A 19,425-nucleotide genomic window follows, 5' to 3' on the forward strand; every position below is an offset into this window, starting at 1 on the left:
CTTTCCCTTTTTCTTAGAACCATTCAAACTTGCTCCAGAGCAGGACCCAGGGAAACACTGAGAACACTTTGCAGCCTGCTGAGGCCCACTCTGCAGCCTTTTCCAGCACCAGAGGGACTGATAACAGAGCGAACCACCCACCAGAGGGACTTCCTGAATTTGTCATCTCTTCAGAACAGTGAATTGTAGCCATGATATTTTATGAAAATCCTTTTGTCAGGATTTTCTTCTCCTGAGAAGCTGAGAGGCCTCAGCTTCAAAATGTGAACAATGATTATCTGCTAGTGTGGAATGCAACAGGTGCTTTCTTGATTGGTCCTTGTTGGATGTTTCTACTTAATAACCAATCAAATCAAGGATGCAGCTGGGTCAGACTCTCTGGGAGTCACAAGCCTTTGTTATTCACTCCATTCTATTCCTGTCTCGCCTTCTGATGCATCTTTCTCTCTGTTCTTTTAGTATAATTTTAATATAATAGATATCATAATATAATAAACCAGCCTTCTGAAACATGGAGTCAAGATTTCATGTCTCTTCCCAAGTCCTGCGTGCCCAGAAAGACCACATCAAATGAATGTTGTCATCTAGTATTGTTCATTTTGTGTGCTGGGGAGTGCTTTACCTGTTAAATAAACAGGTTTCTTTTCCACTTGTCTCTGAAGAAATTCGTCCTGAACCGATTGGGGAGAAGGGGCCATGTGGGATCGCTTTCTGGAGTGGCCCCTTTTGGAGGCTTTCTCCCAAATTTGCCCTAAACCAAGACAAATAATTGGCACCCAATGAGTTGCACAAGAGAATGAGAAAAATCCTGTTCTGATTGTATTTTAGTTGCCATTACTCAGTTTTAGTAATAGCCACGTTTTTTTTAATTCATAATGTCTCTTAGAGTAGAGACTTGCATGAGTTTCTAGTCCCTAGTATTTTTTGAGGTCTTAATACCTCTGTGGTCCCTAAGTTTATTTCCTTATCCAGAAATAGGTCCAGTATTGTCTCTAATACATAGTTTTCACAGTAGGGAGGCACTGACTAAAATAACTATCAGGCTAAGCTTAGTAGGAATGACTTGTAGGAAGTTTGTAAAAGTGCTAAGGTCTGTTCCAGAGATGTATGGTTCGTGGTTATGGTTATACACCCAGTTTGTTAGAGGAGGAGCGGAGGATGAGGCTTTTCAGCCTTTGCTTTCCTTCTTCTCTTCTGAATCTGTTACATCACTACTACAGAATGTTCAGTTTCCCCTGAATGTTAAAGAGACCATCTTTCTGATATTTAATCTGGTGAGCTTCCTCTATACAGTCTGCAGCTTCTCTAGAATGAGGGCTAGATTTCTAGAGGGGCTGATGAGACCCCTGACCCAAGAGTAGACCCAGGTGTAGAAAATCCTGAGTAGTGTGAAAAATAAGAGGATACAGGCCAAATCCTGAAGGAAGTTTCTGACCCTATAGTCTGAGACTTTCCACATGAACAAATTCAGAACCCAACTGAAGTGGAGAAATACGTAAAAGAGAAGTACCATGATGACCCTAAAGAGAAAAAGATCATTACAGTAAGCTGGGCCCTGGGATATGCTTATCGCATTGCCAGATACTCTAGAGCAGTAGACACAGGAAAGGGGGCAGGAAGACAAATCAACAGCTATCCCAGTCACTCAAGCTGCAGCCAACAACCCAGTTACGGAGGCAATAGCTAAACCTGACAGTAAGCCTCAACCAATGGCTGTTGCTACTAACATGAGAAGCAGAAAGTGCACAGACAAGACTGATCGACCAGTGGATGATGATGCAGGAGAAAGACTCACAACACTTCCTGACATAAAATCAGGAGTCAAAGCAATAGATGCAAGATCAGAAGACATTATTGAGTCCTTTTCCCTGAAGAACCTTTGTGGCCTAAGGAAGGATTACACTGATGAATCTATAATTAGTCCGTCTTTGGGATGCTGCAGGCGAGGCTACAATAGCACTGAAGTGAGGCATTTGGGATCCCTGTCACATGATCCTGTCATTGACCAAGGAATGATGAGGGGGGCTAACCCTCACAGCCTCTGGGCACGGGTCTCGGATAGTGTAGCACAAAGATATCTGTGTACAGATGATCTCTATATGCAGCAAAGCCAGTGGAAGACCACAGAACAAGGGATCCAACGACTGAGAGAAACGGCAGTGGCAGAGATTATCTTCTCAGACGACGTAAACACTGTAAATCTGGACCATGTACATCTGTAATGTGGTGAAAACTTGTACAACTTGGGCCACAAAAATATGCTTGTGCTTTAGCAATAATGAAGCAGGATGACAGGGATGAGACCGTGCTTGATATATTGAAGAAGGTCTGAGCATATGCAGATGCTGTACATAGCCTAACACATGCCAGAATTGCAGAGGTCTGCACGTTTACAGAAATTAGAAGACAAGATAGAGGAGAATAATAAGAAACTCAGAGAAGAGATTAAAGAAGACCTTCTCCAAATCTCAGCAGTACAGATCAGAAGTTCTGGTATCCAATGCAGACGTTCCCCAGACGGGGAGAGAAGGTACACCCCACAAGCTGAGCTGTGGTTTTTCCTGTGTGTTTGCAAAGAAAATATGAAAAGATGAGATAGAAAATGTGCTTGCTGCTCTGGCACAACAGATGCCTGAATTGAAAGAAGGCAAGACTCAGAGAGGAAGTTCCACCAAAAAGAAAGCAGTTCCAGTTGCCTGTAGCTGAACTGCCATATATGATGATGATGATGCTGTGTCTGATCCCCTTGAAGGAGCCTCCAAGACATATGCCCAAGGAAAGAAGGATAACCAGGCTTAGAGGGGCCCTGCCTCTAGCCAGGTAGAGGCTAGGGAAAACCATGTTTTTTAGACTGTGTAGATTCGTTAGCCTAGCACATCTGAACCACAAGAATATAACACTTTAGTTGACACTAGTGCACAATACACATTCATCCCATCAAGACATGTAGGACCAGAATCTGTCTCCATCGCTGGCATGACAAGGAGATCACAAGATTTTACTTTAGTAGAAGCTGATGTGAGCCTGACTGGAAATGAGTGGAAGAAACAACCTATTGTGACTGGCCCAGAGGCCCCATGCATTTTGGGCACAGATTACCTCCAAAGTAAGTATTTCAAAGACCCAAGAAGACTCAAGTGGGCTTGATCCAAGATTCAAATTTGAGATAGCAGCTGTAGTGACAGAGGGCATCAAGCAATTGAACACCTTGCCTGGACTGTCCGAGAATCCATCTACAGTAGGACTTCTGAAGGGAGAAGAGCAACAGGTACCAATTGCCACTTCCACAGTGCATTGCCGACAGTATAGAACAACTTGAGATGCTGTGATTCCCATCCATAAGATGATCCGAGAGCTGGAGCACCAAGGGGTGGTCAGCAAAACCCACTCACCCTTCAACAGCCCCATTTGGCCTGTGCATAAATCTGAAGGAGAATGGAGATTGACTGTGGACTACCATGCATTAAATAAAGTGACTCCACCACTGAGCTCTGCTGTGCCAGACATATTAGAGCTTCAGTGCGAGCTTGATTCCAAGGCAGCGAAGTGGTACGCCACTATTGACATTGCCAATGCATTTTTCTCCATTCCTCTGGCAGCAGAATGCAGGCCTCAGTTTACCTTCACATAGAAGGGAGTGCAGTACACCTGGAACCAACTGCCCCAGGAGTGGAAGCACAGTCCTACTATCTGCCATGGACTGATCCAGACTGCACTAGAAAAGGGTGAAGCTCCAGAACATCTACAGTATATCAATATACTGTAGACGTTCTGGAGATGTTCATTGTGTGGGAGAACACAGCCGCAGAAGTGTTTGAGAAAAGAGAGAAAATCATCCAAATCCTCCTAGAACCTGGTTTTGCCATCAAAAATAGCAAAGTTAAGAGACCAGCTTGAGAGATTCACTTCCTAAGAGTAAAGTAGCGAGACAGATGGCGTCAGATTCCTACAGATATCATCAACAAGATCACAGCAATGTCTCCACCATCCAGCAAGAAGGAAGTACAAGTTTTCCTAGGTGCCATAGGCTTTTGGAGAACACATAGTCCTGAGTACAGTCAGATTGTGAACCCTCTTTACCAGGTCACCCGCAAGAAGAACCATTTCCATTAGTGCCCTAAGCAGCAATAAGCCTTTGCCCAGATTTAACAAGAGATCGCTCATGTAGTAGCCCTTGGCCCAATCAAGACAAGACAAAATGTGAAGAAGGTGCTCTACTCTGCAGCTGAAAACCATGGCTTTTCCTGGAGCCTTTGGCAGAAGGTGCCTGGAGGGACTCAGAGTAGACCGCTAGGATTTTAGAGTCGAAGCTCCAGAGAGTCTGAAACTAACTACACCCCAACAGAGAAAGAAATCTTAGGTGCCTATGAAAGAGTCAAAGCCACTTCAGAAGTGATTGGTATGTTGCCACATTTCTCCTCATGGAGAAAAGCAAGGCACAGCTTTTCCCAGGAACATAGCTGGGACTCATGTTCTCTGAAAAACAGAGAAAGAGAAACACAGTTCTTATCACTTGCTGGGCCTGTGTTGTGCCAAAGTAGAATGGAATGTGGAGATTGTTTACCCAAAGTGAGGATGTTTTCTTCCCTTGGCCAATCAAGGCCAAGAGTGTGTCTGTGTCGAGATTGTCGGCTGGCAATCTCGGGGCAGTCAGTGAGAGTCATGGAAGAGTGAGAGATGAGCTTGTGAGTGCATGGCAGATTCAGTTTTAGATTTATAGAATAAAGTACTTCATCAGCCTTCTGAAGATGGAGTCAGATGCCGCATCATTTTTCTCTCCCCTCATTGAGGGGGGTCACCTTTTTTCCAATATTGGTACAGAAGCACAACTCCTCCTAACACCCCAACTACCAGTGCTGGGGTGGATGTTCAAAAGCAAGGTTCCCTCCACCCACCATGCCACCAGTGCTACATGGAGCAAGTGGATTGCTCTTATCACACAGTGTGCCTGTATTAGTAAACTGAATCGCCCTGGGATTTTGAAAGTAATTACAAATTGGCCCAAAGGTGAAAATTTTGGTGTCAACAGATGAAGAACAGAAACAAGTGAAATGGGCTGAAGAAGCTCTACCATATATCCAACTGCCCCCAGAGGAAACACGCTACACTCTTTTCACTGACGGCTCCTGTCGCATCATAGGGATAAACCAGAACTAGAAAGCAGCCGTATAGAGCCCCACACAACAGGTTGTAGATGGAAAAGAACCATCATTCCCATTCAGGTCCCCGTGGTCAAAACTGGATTCTGCTTCCAAATTTCCATACATCCAAGGATTGTTCCATTTGATTGGAACGAGCCCTCTCTTTCTGACATGTGAGCAATGCCATCGATTTTCCCAAACCAGGGAAATAGGGAGCCCTGGCAGCTTCACACTCAGTAATGACACAGAACAAGGTAGGGCAAGCAGCTGCCAAAATTGTAACTTCTACTTGCAATTAAAAACTTTGGTTTCAAGTTCTACTATAGCCCCTATTAGTATGAGGTAAAAAAAAGAATAAAAATAGTAATAATAATAACAACTGTAACATTAATAGCAACAATAGTGATAATAGAAATAATAATTAATAATGGTTATAAAAACCTTACCATACTTATACTAGATTTGCATGGCCAGGCTTTGGTAAGGGGGGAGTCTAGGAGCACCTTCTGTGAGAGGCTGCTGGAAGCAGCTGCTCCTCCATGTCCTGCAGAGTCAATTCCAGCTGGCTCCAGGATGGACTGACCACTGGCCAAGGCTGGGCCTGTTAGAAATGGTGGTAACACCTTTGGGGTAAGAGATTTCAGAAAAAGAAAACTGGTGAGCGTGCAGTTGTAACTGTGAGCAGGGAAGAGGAGGGTGAGAGCGCTTGAGAGGAACAACTCTGCACACCCCCAGGGCATGGCAGGGCAGGAGGAGGGGCAGGAGCTGCTGCAGGTGCTGGAGTTGATTGCCCTGAGATTCCCTGGTGCAGTCCCTGGCGAGGCAGCTGGGCCCCTGCAGCCCATGGAGGGCACGGAGAGCAGAGATGCACCTGCAACGCCTGGAGGAGCCCGTGCTGGAGCAGGGAGATGCCTGAGCAGAGCCTGTGACCCCATGAGAAACCTGTACTGGAGCAGGGACCTGGCAGGGACTTGCAAACCCATGGAGAGATGAGCGCACACTGGAGCAGGGTCCTAGCAGGACTTGTGAGCCCATGGAAAAGGGAGCCATGCTGCAGCAGTTTGTGAAGAACTGCTGTCCCTGAGATGAACTCACCTTGGAGAAGTTCTTAGAGAAGTGTCTCCATGAAGGACCCCATGAGCAGCAGGAGAAACAACCTATGATGAACTGACCAGAACCCCCATTCCCTGTCTCCCTGCACCCACTGGGGGAGGAGGTAGAGCTGGGAAGGAGGGAGGGATGGGCAGAAGGTGTTTTTAAAGCTTTATTTTACTTCTCACTATTCTGCTCTGATTTTGATAGCAATAAATTCAATTAATGTCTCTAATTTCAAACGTGTTTTGCCCATGATGGTATCTGCTGAGTGATCTGTCCCAGTCCTTATCTCAACCCATGAAGCCTTCATTCTGTTTTCTCTCTCCTGTGCATCTCTGGAGGGGAGTGAGAGAGTAGCTTTGTTGGGTGCCTGGCATCCAGCCAGGGTCAACCGACTACACTTCCTTTCCTTCATTCTTTCTTTCCAGAGGTCTCTGTGAAGAGGTTGAGTGGGGCTTTGATGGAAGGAGTGAGGGTGGCAGGGAGTAGTGGGGACAGGAGGCACAGGGATGTGGGACAGGCATCAGAGGGGCCCAGGCAGCTGGCAGGGGGCAAGGCCTGTCCCCCTGGGCCAGCAGCAGCCCTATGTGCCCTGCCCAAGGCGCTCCCACCAGGGGCTGGGCCCCAGAGGCAGGGGGAGACTTGGGGGCAGCGTTTCTGCCCCAACCCCCGTCCAGCCCAGGCTGTCCTGTGTGCACAGTGACTGCTGGCACGGGCTGCACTAGACAGCGTGACCTGCTGGGGATACTGAGAGCTGCCCCACTGTGACACTGCCCTTGGGATTTCACATGTCGTGACACTGCCCTTGGGATTTCACATGTTGCCATTGAGTCAGGGATGGGAACAAAGACTCCAGTCTCCAGAGGGTGATCAGAAGGCGTTTATTAGAAAATAGCGTGTCTTTCATAACCCAACTTGCTAGGCTGAGACCTGATTGGTCTCAAAGTAAAAACCTCTCACGCTCTCACACTGCTGGTGAACTAAGAATAGCACACTCTGGAAAATCATATCTATAAACAGCATGTGCAGAAAGAGAGAGAATAATTGTTTTAATTATTTTCTCTAAGCTTTCTCACAGCTTCTCACAGCTTTCTCACAGCTTCCCAGGAAAATCCTGGGAGAGCTATGTCTCTCTTTGTTCAGAGGATATGTGATTACCACATTCACAGGCATCAGAGCACATCCCAGCCCCGCTCCTTGTGACGACACAGGCGCCAGAGCACATCCCAGTCCCTCTCCTCGTGGTGTCACTGGCACCAGAGCACATCCCAGTCCCACTCTCTGTGATGACACAGGCACCAGCGCACATCCCAGTCCCTCTACTTGTGATGTCACAGGCACCAGAGCACATCCCAGCCCCGCTCCTTGTGATGTCACAGGCCCTATGAGTGTCCTGAGTGTGGGAAGAGGTTTCAGAGCAGCTCCTATCTCCTCCTACATCAGTGGATTCACACTGTGGAGAGGCTATACTAGTGTCTCGAGTGTGGCAAGAGCTTCAGGCACAGCTCAGCCTTGATCCAACACCAACAGAGGTGCCACTAAGGGAATCTCTGTGAGTGCCCTGAGTGAGAAAAGAGCTTCATGCGCTGCTCCAACTCCATTCCCCATGGGAGGATCCATGTTGGATGATCTCCAGTGAACGCTGTTGGGCAGAGCCCCGGTGATCCGTGGTCCTGGTGATCCATATGAGAAGACACCTGGCTGGGGGGCTCCACCTCTTGTAGAGGCCTTGATTTTCTTTTCATTTCTCTTTTTTTTTGTGGGGCAGAGGATGTTTGGATCTTGCAGACCCCAAAGCTGAGCCGCAAATGCCACTTTGGGGGGATCTAGAGTGATCCCAGGTAGCGATCGCATAGGTACCTTTGGGGACCGGGGAGATATCAGTGTTAGGAATTCCCTGGAGGGAGCCAGGGTGGAACGAGGGAGCCCCAGAGTGGGGAGAGTGCAGAGGAGCGATCTCGGAGCCAGGGGATGCCCGGTAGATGAAAGGGATGGGGGAGGCTGGACATGAGCCAAGTCCAGGCCCCCGAGGCTGAAAGGGGTGGTCACTTGTCCAACTGGACTTGCGCAGTGGGGCCATCAAACCCAACACACTCACCCCTTGTTTTTCCCCCACAAATCAGGATTTCCCATTCCCAAGCCTTGGCCGGATAGAGGGAGAGACGACCATGAGGAAGAAGAAGATGTTCCAGGATACCCAGGCAGGTGAGGAGGAAGTCACTGCCCCTTTCCTCCTCTCTCCTGCTCCATCTCCCAGCCCAGGATGGTCCCCAGCTGCAGGACAACCCTGCTGCTGACACCGTCCCGCCAGGGATGGATGGGGGGGATCTCCCTCCCCTTTCTCTTTGGCACAGAGGCAAATCCCATCTTCTCCTTGTCCTTCCTCCCCCAGACAGAGGATGGAGCTGAGGATGGAGACCAGGGAGGACAAATCCCCAAGGCAGAACCTTGTGGCAGAGGCCATTTTGAGCAGCTCCATGTCGCAGGAATCCAAAAGGGAGGAAAAACCTCAGAGGTCCTTTATGATCCCAGGGCTGCAAACCCAGCCTTGGGATCTGTGAGGAGGAAAGACCCACCCTGGGCCAGAAATGCAGCTGGAGATAGGCCAGAGCTCAGTGCTGGGTGTCCATGAGCAGCTTCATGGCAGGGAAATGCCCCACAAGTGCTCGGAAAGTGGGAAGAGCTTCAACCAGAGCTCAACTCTGATCTACCACTGGAGAATCCACACAGGGGAAAGACCCTACAAGTGTGGAGGGAGTGGGAAGAACTTCAGGATGAGCTGGTGATCCATGGTCCTGGTGATCCTGTTGATCCCCCCTGGCTAGGGGGCTCCACATCCTCCTGGCTCCCTGTGGGCACCTGGACACATCCACAGACCAACATCAGAAATCCATTGTGGAGAGCAGATTTGTCAACTTCCATCCCCAGAAAAATCTCACCTTTTGCATCTTCTGGTGGCATCAAGCAACACTGGATGGCCTTGGAGGTCTTCTCGAACATAAATCCATATTTTAATTCTCTCTGGCCCACAGGCATCTTCCACAGCCAAATAGGGACATACTGGGGCAAAATTCACAATTTTGGAGACACTGGGATAGAAACCCCTCCTAAAAAGGTTTTTCCACCCATGTAATCACATGGATGTTCAGCTGGCACAGACACATAAATCCTTTTGATTTAACCTTGATTTTTTTTTTTTTTTTGTTCATCCCTTTGAAACCCCTGGAACGGGGTAAAAATAAAGATGTTTAACAAAGGCATGGGTGGGGAACAATGACATGGGGGGACATGGCCATGGATGATGACATGGCTATGGATGGGGACATGGGGGACATGGACGTGGATGTGGACATCCCCTTCATAGATGGGGACATGAGAGGACACGGACATGGATGGGGACATGGAGGGACATGGACATGGGTGGGGTCATGAACTGGGACAGTGTCAGTGCCACCACAGTGCCACCAGCACCTTCATCTCGGCCATGGCAATGCACTGCCTGATGCAGTTCCTGCCACCATGTCCCCACTGTCACCACCACAGTGTCCCAGCTGAATGTCACCACCCACTAGGGTGGGACAGGGAACTTGTTCAGCTGGTGACAAGTGGCCCAGAAGCACGTGACAGCCACCAGCGTGTTCCAGAGCCGCTGCACTCAGGGGACCCCAACTGCCCCTGGGAACAGGTTGGAGGCAGGACAAGGTCAGTGTCACCTGAGGGGTGACATGGCCTGGTGACAGCATCCCCTGACACATCCTGATGGCTTCATGCACTGACACGTCATGGTGGCAGTGTCTGCACAGGTGTGGCGACATTCTCCCTGATGTGTGTGCTGGTGGTATTGTGTCCACTCCCCCCAGTGTGTCCCTGTCCCTTTCCATGTGTCTCTGTGCTTTTCCCTGTGTTCCCTCCTCCCCATGTGTCCCTGTCCCTTTCCGTGTCTCCCTGTCCCTCCCCCATGTGTCCCTGTGGGGTCAAAGTCCCCAAGGCCCCGGGGCCGTTTCCCGCAGGGTGTCCCCGTGTCCTGCAGGGTGTCCCCCTGTTCCACAGGGTGTCCCCGTGTCCTGCAGGGTGTCCCCCTGTTCCACAGGGTGTTCCCGTGTCCCTCAAGGTGTTGCCGTGTCCTACAGGATGTTCCCGTGGCTGCTCCTGGCGCTGAGCACCTGCGCCCACCCTGGCACAGGTAAGAACACGCCACGACATCCCACAACACCCCAGGACACCTTTTTTCCTCTGATTTTGGGTCGTTCCCCTCTCTTTTGGGTCTGTTCCCCCTTATTTTGGGTCCTTTCCCTGGTCTGGATCCTTTCTCCCTGTTTTGGCTCCTTTCCCCCTGTTTTGGATCCTTTCCCCTTGGTTTTGGTCCCTTTCCCCCCTATTTTGGGTCCTTTTCTCCTGTTTTGGGTGCCCTCCCCCTCTCTTGTGGCACATTTTTGGGTGCCTCCCCCTCCTCCAACCCCCTCCCTACCCCTTAACCCCCCTCACCCCCCACCCCTTGTCCCCCCAGGCGTGTCGCCAGCTGTGTCCCCAACTGTCCCCCCTCGCCACATGGACTCGGTGCTCGACATCCTGGACGCCCTCGAGTCCCCGGCCCGGGGCGGTTCCCCCGGCACCGCTGTGGCCTTGGGGAGGGGGCTGGGAGTCTGCAGCACCCCGGGGTGCCGGGCGGTGCTAGGCGAGCCCCTCGGGACCCCCGAACGCCCCCCGGCTCTCACCCCGGGCCAGTGGCAGCTCCTGACCGAGCTCCTCCACCACGACCCGGCGACACCGGAGCTGGGGGCGGTGTTGGCCCCCGACGGTTCCACGGTGGCACTCGGTCCGCTCCTGGCCGGCATTGAGGCGGGGCTGAGATCCGGCGGGTTTGGGCAACCCCTCCCCATCCTCGACCCGCCCGCCGACCCCCTCTTGGCTGTCACCATCACCGAGGCTTTGGGGACATCCTTCCTGCTGGCGCAGGGGGACGACAACAACGCCACTGCGTTGGGACGCGGCGGCTGCTGGGACGACGTGGAGAACCCCCAAAATTATACCTTGAGGGGTCCCCCGTCCCCTGTCCCCGACCCTGTGGCCATCGGAGCCATGGATGGGGCGATCCTGGGGGCGCGGCTGGCCCGGGGACCCCTCCCGGTGGCCGAATTGCTCCGGGACTACTACGGGACTGGGAATGGCTCGGAAGCGGGGAGACCCCCCAGCAGTTACCGGCGCCGAGATTTTGGGGCACTGGCGGGACAGGGACGGCTGGAGAAGGAAGTGGCGGCGGTTTTGGGGCTGCTGAGGACGCTGTCGCCCACCTCGGAGCTTCTGAGAGACGTGGGGACACAGGAGGTGGCAGCCGTGGCTCATAGGGCGGCGCGGGAGTTCAGCAAGCACTACGTGGGTACGGGTGGGCTGGCATCTCGTAAATGGGGTTGTCACCTCCCAGACTGGGGTTGTCACCCCCTAAACAGCGATTGCCACCCCACAAATGGGCATTATGACCTCCCAAATACAGATTGTCACTGCTCAAATGGGCGTTGTCCCCCCCAAATGGAGTTGTCACCCCCTAAACAGTAGTTGTCATCTCCCAGACAGGGATTGTTACCCCCTAAATGGGCATTGTCATCTCCCAGACAAAGATTATTACCCCCCGTGTCTCCACACAGCCTCTGCCGTGATCCCAAGTACCTATCAAGCCCCTTGTCCCCACACAGCCTCTGCCATGTCCCCAGTGGCTCAGGGGACATATCCAGCCCTTTGTCCCCACGTGGACACCACCATGTCTCCAAGGAGCCCCTCGTTCCCTGGTAGACTCTACTGTGTCCCCTTCAAGCCTCATGTCCCCACATGGCCTCTGCCATGTTCCCAAGGACCTGTCAAGTCCCTCATCCCCGGATGGACCCTAACATGTCCCCAGGGAGCTCCTTGTACCCATATGGCCTCTGCCATGTCCCCAGGGGCCCATAGAGTCCCTTGTCCCCATGTGGACTCTACTGTGTCCCCATCAAGCCCCTTGTCTCCTGGTGGACTATACCATGTGCCCAAAGAGTCCCATGTCCCCATGTGGACACCACCATGTCCCCAAGGGCCCATCAAGCCCCTTTTCCTCATGTAGAGTCTACTGTGTCCCCATCAAGCCCCACGTCCTCCCATGGCCTCTGCCATGCCCCCAAGATCTCAGGGAACACCACCCTGTTGTCCCCACAGAGTGCCCAGCCATCATGCCACGCTGCCTGTGGGGTGCCCGTCCCTACCGGGGCACCCCGGCCCCACTGCAGCCCCCGCTGGGCTCGGTGTTCCTGCACCACACCCTGGAGCCGTCGCAGCCCTGCCGGACCTTTGGCGCCTGCGCCCGCGCCATGAGGGACATGCAGCGCTTCCACCAGGACACCCGCGGCTGGGATGACATCGGCTACAGGTCACTGTCACCTCCCTGGGGTGATGGCACCTGCCATGGGCACCCCCTGTGGTCCCCATCATCTCCTTCAGTCCCTGTCACCCACCACAGACCCTACCACCCTCTGGGGATCTGGCACCCACCACAGGCCCTGTCACCTCCCATGGGCCCTGTCATTGTACCCCTGTCGGCACTGTCACCTCCAGTGGTTTCTGTCACCCTCCATGGGGCCGGTCATTGTCTCCCCATGGTCCCTGTCTACTCCCATGGTCATTGTCATCCCCTCTGGTCCCCAACACTGTCCCTTTGCAGTACATGTCTTTGTCCCCTCACAGACCCCACCACTGTCCTCTCACAGTCCCCATCACTGTCCCCCCATGGCCCCCACCATTGTCCCCCCACAGTCCCTACCACAGTCCCTTCATGGTCCCCATCTGCCCCTCCATGGTCCTCACCACTGTCCCCTTGCAGTCCCCATGATTGTTCCCCTGCAGTCCCCACCACTGTCCTTTCATGGACCCCACCACTGTCCCCTCCCAGTCCCCATCACTGGCCCCTCACAATCCCCATCCCTGTTGACCCACAGTTCCCATTCCTGTTTCCCCTTCTGTCCCCATAAGCCCCCATAGCCCCCACTATTGTCCCTGCATTGTCCCCATCACTTCACTATCTCCATCCCTGTCCCCCTGCAGTCCCCACCACTGTCCCCTCACTGCCATCATGTCCTCACAGCTTTGTGGTGGGCTCAGATGGGTACCTGTATGAGGGCCGAGGCTGGCACTGGGTGGGTGCCCACACCAAGGGCTACAACACCCAAGGCTTCGGCATTAGCATCGTTGGGGACTTCACGACCACCCTGCCGGACCCCGACACGCTGGCCCTGGTGCGGGACGAGCTCCTGCCCTGTGCCGTCCGCCTCGGCCACATCCGGCCAGACTTCATCCTGCGCGGCCACCGGCAGCTCGGCCACACCGACTGCCCCGGCAACGCCCTCTTCCAGGAAATCCAGAGCTGGCCTGGCTTCCAGGGGACACCGGCAGCACAGGGACTCAGGGTGGGTGGCGTGGTGGGGTTGGTGGGAAGGGGTTTGGGGTCATCTTGTGACTGACCATGGGTCTTGTCCACTCTGCAGTGAGGAGCAGCCCCAGCTGGGAGCCTGGGCTGGATGGAGGCAGGAGAAGGTGGCCAGTGGTCCAGATGGACACCAGCCCAGTCTGGATGGACACTGGTCCAGCCGATGTTGGTCTGATGGATCCCAGCTGGACATTGGTCCAGATGAATGCCAGACCCATGAATCCCAGCTGCACTCTGGTCTGCAGCCCCCCAGCCTGGACAGCCCCCAGCCCACATGACCACCAGCCCATCCCAGTAGCCCCAACCTCAAAACCCCCAAAATAAATTCAATTCCAGGACATCAGCTCCAGGTGATCCCTGCAGAGCAAGGGGGAAACTGAGGCACGGGCTGGGGGTGACTTTGGGGTGACGGGAGGGGACTTCGGGAGCCACCCTGGAGACCCCAAATTCCCCCCCTCCCCCCCCCCCCCAAACGAGCACCCAGTCCCCAAACTGGCACCTGCATCATCCCGCCCCCCCCCCAGCTGTCATTTCGGGGGGACTCTAGGAGCCACCGTAACCCTGCAGTCTCTTCGAGAGGTGACCCACGGTGTGCCCCGGGTTTCACCGGCGCATCCCCAGGGGGAGCAGCCGCATCACCTCCCGAGGCAGCCGCGGAGAAGGAGGAGGAGGTGACGGGGTGACTATAATTCCTGCCCGGTCACATGGGGAAGCCACGACAGGAACTGGGACCGAGCGCGGAAGCAGCAGCGGACGTACCGCGAGGACGGGGCGGGGGGGACATGGGGACAGTCCCCAAAGTCCCCACGGTACCCTCGGGGGATGCTGCGGCAGGGACAGCGTGGGGCATACGGGGTCGCGCGGCATCCTCGGGGTGATGCGGGGGGCTGGAAGTGGCGTGGGGGGACCCCAGAAATGCTGTCACTCCCTTGTAGGATGTGGGCCAATCCCCGCTTTGGGGCGCTGGTGACCAATTGGCGGATGGTGGTGATCAAAAGCGCAGGTGCCACCTCGGGAATGTCACAGAGAGCGGGTCTAGCGGTGCGGGCGACAAAGGAGGCATCAGGGGGTCCCCAGGGTGCGGGGGCGACGCAAGGGAAGCGCTGCCGGGGCGGGACGGAAACGTCTCCGGTCCCACCTGCGCCCGGGGATGGCAGGGCACGGGGCAGGCACGGGGATGGCAGGGCACCCATCACCCTGTCCCCCTGGTACCCTGTCCCCGCCAGGGGTGGGGGCTGCGAGGGGCTGGCGTGGGCATCCACTGGGTGGGGACCCCCTGGGTGGGCAGAAGAACCCAAAAATTTGGGTTCCCAAGATGGGCAGGGGTATCCCAGGGAGGTGGGACCCCAAAAACTGGGGACCCCTCAAGGTGGGGATGCCAGGTTGGGGATGCCCACCCTACAACGCCCAAGTCCAGCCCCTGGACTCCCTTGAGTGACTCTCCCCATCCCAACCCCACCCACGCCTGCCCAGGGACTCCCAAAATGCCTCCCCCATCCCACTAACCCCAAATCAGCCAATGAACCCCTCAAAATTATTCCCCCCATCACGCCACCCACAATTCCAGCTCACAAAATTACTTCCCCCATCCCACCACTCCCAAATGTATCCCCTGGGCCCCCCAAAGTGACTCCCCCCCATCCCAGCGCCCCCACATCTACCCCGTGGACACCCCCAAATTCTAGTCTCTTCTCAACAGATGGAGGTGGAAGCCCGCCCGGCCACCCCCGAGCCCCCCGTCCTACTGAAGAACTACAAGGGGTGCGCCGCGACTGCCCCCGGCGTGCGACCGGCGGCGAAACCGAAAGGGGCTGGAGGTCCCCGGGGAGCCGCCGCTGGGAGCGGCTGCGGGGCTGGAAACGCTCCTACAGCCACCCCGGCACCGACGGCGATAAGGCTGGCGACAGGGGTGTCCAAGGCCAGCGCGTGCGGGTCCCTGTTCCAAAAGGCCCCTCCAAGGCGCCCAAGGGTACAGGGGACCCGAGGGGGAGACGAGGGGACAAGGCCACCCCTGCAGCAGTACCAGCATTCCGAGGACAGGAGGAGGCGACACGGTGACAGCGGAGCCAGAGCAGCGCTGGGGGCGCAGGATGGGGCAGGTGAGGGGGGTACGGGGATGGGAGAGTGGTGGTGGCGGGTGGGGGGAATTTTGAGGCAATGGGTGGGGGGTGATGACTTTTGGGGTGATTATGATGGGTGGGGGGTGATAGGGACAGTTTGGGTGTCATGGTTTGGGGGGGTGATGACTTTTGGGGTGATGATGATGATGGGTGGGGGTGATGAATTTTGGGGGGTGGGGTGGGAGGTGTTTGCCTGGCACAACCCCCCGGGATGCCCAGTCTCCCCTATCCCTAGGGTCTCTTCCCGCCCCACGTGTCCCTGTCCCAATGTTGCCCAAGACAGGGCTGGCACTGACAGTGGCACCGTGCCAGGCCCCTCGGCACCAGCACTGGGACCCAGCCAAACAAGGTCAGTACCAGTGAGGCCACCCACAGGGCAGGCACAGAGCCACCCCAGCCTGGCCCCACACATGGCCTGTCACTGTCACACTGACACACGCACTGGCATTGCCACCCCATGGCCACCTGTCCCCTGGTGGCATCTCCAGGAGCATCCCGGGACCTGCAGTGGCACCTCCAAGGCACACATGCCTTGGTGTTACCATACCCACAGTGGCATCTCCATGGCCATGCGTGCCCTGGTGTCACAACACCCATGTTGGCATTTCCATGGCCACCTGTGCCCCATCCTGGCACTCCTGGTGGCATGACCAGGCCACCTGTCCCCCATTACTGCCACATCCCCCATGAGTGACAGGGGCATGGGGGGCACCCACAGCGTGTTCTGTCCCCTCCCATGGCTGGGGCAAGCCATGGCCCCTGCCAAGCTGCTCTGTAAATGGCCCCCCTTACAGGCAGATAGTGAGGAAGGGCATGGAATTGTTACAGTGACACTTAAATGCAGTTTCTTTCTTTCTTTAATCCAAAGAAATCAAGGAATATTGTAGGTGCTGTACTTAGGACGGGTGGAATGTCTGTGTTCACCAGGCTGGAATAGCTTTATTCTGGAGTGAAAGCTAAATGCTAGATGCTGAAGTAATTTCAGAGCAGCACAGAACATGCTGAGTCGAAAGGGACTCATCAGGATCATTGAGTCCAACTCCTGCCCTGCACAGAACACCACAGCAATGCCACTGTGGGCCTGAGAGCACTGTCCAAATTCTTCCTGTCCCAAGGAAGACTTGGGGCTGGTACCACTTCCCTGAGGACCTTGTTCCAGTGCTCAACCCCCCTCTAGGTGAAAAATTTCTCCTGATATCCAACCTATCCTCCTCTGACTCAGCTCCAGCCATTTCCTTGAGTCCTGTCCCTGCTCATGAGAGTGAAGAGATTGATGCTGGCCTCTGCACTGCCCCTCAGGAAGATGTTGAAGAGTTCAGTGAGGTCCGACCTGAGTCTCCTCTTCTCCAGCTGAACAAACCAAGTGTCCTCAGCAGTTTCTCACAGAGCTCCTTGAGACCCTTCCCCATCTTTGTGACCTCCTGTGGACACTCTGTAATGGCTTTATGTCTTTTTTATATTGTGGTGTTGCTCAAGGTGAGGCCACCCCAGTGCAGAGCAGAGCGTGACAATCCCCTCTCCGGCCCAGAGGCCAGGATGCTGGGCCTGCTGCCCCCAGGACATGGTGGCACTGCCCGGGCACTGCTGACTCATGTTCAATTTGCCCTTGGCCAGGACCCCCAGGTCCCTCCCTGCAGCTGCCCTGCATCCCCTCCTTCCCCTGTCCATACGCTAAGCCAGGGTTGCCCATCCCCAGGGCAGAATCTGACCCCTCCCTTGTTAAACTCCACACCATTGGAGATTGCCCATCTCTGTTTGGGAGAGACCTCTCTGCCCTCCAGGCAAGTGACAGTTCCTCCCAGTTTGGTGTCATCAGCAGATTTACTGATTATCCCTTCAAGTCCTGTCTTCACGTCTTTAACAAAGAAGTTGGAGAGCCAGAGCTGCCAATGGAGCCCTGCAGAACCCTCTGGTGACCACTGCCAGCATGGTGTCACCCCACTCACTGCCACCCTCAGTGCCTGACCCATGAGCCAGTTGCTCACCCATTCCACAATGTGTTTATCCAGCAGTGTGCAGGACACTTTGTCTGGAAGCATTCTGGGAGACACAGTATCAAAAGCTTTGCTGAAATCCAGAAAGATTCCATCTAGTGGCTTTCCTGGATCAACCAAGTGGATTCCCCTGTCATAGAAGGAAATTAGATTTCATAAGCAGGACTTTTCCCCTCATGAAGCCGTGCTAACTCTGACTGATGCCTGCATTGTCCTCCAGGTGTTTTTCAATACTTCCCAGAACAAACTTTTCCATGATTTTATTGAGTATCAGAGTGAGACTGATAGGCCTGTAGTGTCTGGGATCCTCCTTGCCCTTGAAAACTGGGACATTTGCCAGCTTCCAATCAGCTGGGACTCCTCAAATCCCAGATTTGAGCTCTGTGTTTGCTCTGATTTCTCCAGGGGCAGCAGCCTGCTCACATCTGCATGTTTGAGCTTCTATTCCTCTCAGGCAAACCCACTTTGAGGGCAGTAATGGTTAAAAGAACAATTAAAAATACTTTCTGATTACAGGCACAAAGTCATTGCAGATACAACAATCTATTTAGAAACTTTTTAAAGTGGGACTCACAGCTCACAAGTGAATTGCCATGAAAGATTTGAAAAAAAAGTCAATAGTAAATTTTTTATGGTTTACAGAAAGGAAACTGTAGAAGCCTTGCTTAAATGAGGTCTCATCTATGGCACGGTTTGAATCACTCTCCTTTTCCTCTGAAGGAAATGTCTTTGCAGGCATGGTAAGTGGTACATTTAATGAAATTACTTAATTGTGTAGAATTAGCAACAAACGTTAATGTGACAATTGATTATATTTCCTTTTGATAATTCAGAAAGTCAATAAATGTCAATTCGCTGTTATTCCCCACCCAATTCCTCTGTCATTCACAGCAAGCAGTGATAAGCATTCAATAGGAAGATGATGAGATGATGTTTGACCTGGAAGTGCGCTGATCTGTGATCCCAGTGCAGCTGGGTTGGCCCATCCATGTCAGATGAGGTTCTGCAGGGATCAGAGTTCCCTGGGACCTACCATGCTCCTTCAACACTCATTTCACTTTACAGTGAGTGGTGCAGCTCCTGTCCACACATCAAGACATTTTCTAACATCAGGGCCTGCTTGTCAGGACTCCCTAACCTGTCTGTATTTAGCACAAATTCCCAGCTTCAAGGGAAGTTGAGGAATGTGTTATTCCAGAAGCAATTGTCTTAAGTGGATGTCTTAGGTTGAAAGATGTAGCCGGGGGTGTGTATTCTATTCCCATCTGTTAGAGGAGAGGCAGTTATCTTCTGTTAATTGGGCAGTTTTCTTTATCTCTTCCACAACCAATCCTCCCTCTAGGAAATACCTTCTGTTAATGGGCCATTGAATGTCACTGCATGGCTGATAAAAATTACATCATCCCATTGTGAGATGCTCCGCACAGAGGGACTAGCCAAGCATTCCTACCTGGATATAATTTGGGTTTTGGAACACCAGATCAGCCTTTTCCCACTGGATTCCCAGAGGAGCAGCTTTCTTCTCCACTGGATTCCCAGGGGAAGTCCAGGCCCATCTATGCCACCACTGAACCTTCAGAGGAAAACTCCACCCTTCTACAGGATCACTGCTCTAACAGAACGACACC

General features: G+C 53.5%; 2 protein-coding genes across 6 annotated transcripts; both read left to right on the forward strand.

The window, feature by feature from the left end:
* The first annotated feature begins 10,198 nt into the window (after positions 1 to 10,198).
* Positions 10,199 to 14,021, forward strand: PGLYRP2 (peptidoglycan recognition protein 2). Its single transcript, XM_038126362.1, has 5 exons — positions 10,199 to 10,419; positions 10,744 to 11,613; positions 12,420 to 12,630; positions 13,342 to 13,663; positions 13,742 to 14,021. The coding sequence occupies exons 1-5, from the start codon at positions 10,368 to 10,370 to the stop codon at positions 13,742 to 13,744; spliced, it is 1,458 nt and encodes a 485-aa protein (XP_037982290.1). The 5' UTR covers positions 10,199 to 10,367; the 3' UTR covers positions 13,745 to 14,021.
* Positions 14,022 to 14,276: 255 nt separating this feature from the next.
* Positions 14,277 to 19,196, forward strand: LOC119696602 (translation initiation factor IF-2-like). 5 transcript variants are annotated; one of them, XM_038126386.1, is made up of 5 exons: positions 14,277 to 14,492; positions 15,383 to 15,782; positions 16,039 to 16,152; positions 18,440 to 18,537; positions 19,140 to 19,196. In XM_038126386.1, the coding sequence occupies exons 1-4, from the start codon at positions 14,388 to 14,390 to the stop codon at positions 18,451 to 18,453; spliced, it is 633 nt and encodes a 210-aa protein (XP_037982314.1). In that variant the 5' UTR covers positions 14,277 to 14,387; the 3' UTR covers positions 18,454 to 18,537; positions 19,140 to 19,196. The 5 variants fall into 5 exon arrangements, with proteins under 5 accessions (XP_037982314.1, XP_037982316.1, XP_037982313.1 ...); XM_038126388.1 differs by lacking the exon at positions 16,039 to 16,152; XM_038126385.1 differs by lacking the exons at positions 16,039 to 16,152; positions 18,440 to 18,537; positions 19,140 to 19,196 and adding exons at positions 14,619 to 14,686; positions 17,026 to 18,428.
* Positions 19,197 to 19,425: the final 229 nt, after the last annotated feature.

This window comes from Motacilla alba, unplaced genomic scaffold (assembly GCF_015832195.1).
Source record: "Motacilla alba alba isolate MOTALB_02 unplaced genomic scaffold, Motacilla_alba_V1.0_pri HiC_scaffold_34, whole genome shotgun sequence".
Classification (NCBI taxonomy): Eukaryota; Metazoa; Chordata; class Aves; order Passeriformes; family Motacillidae; genus Motacilla; species Motacilla alba.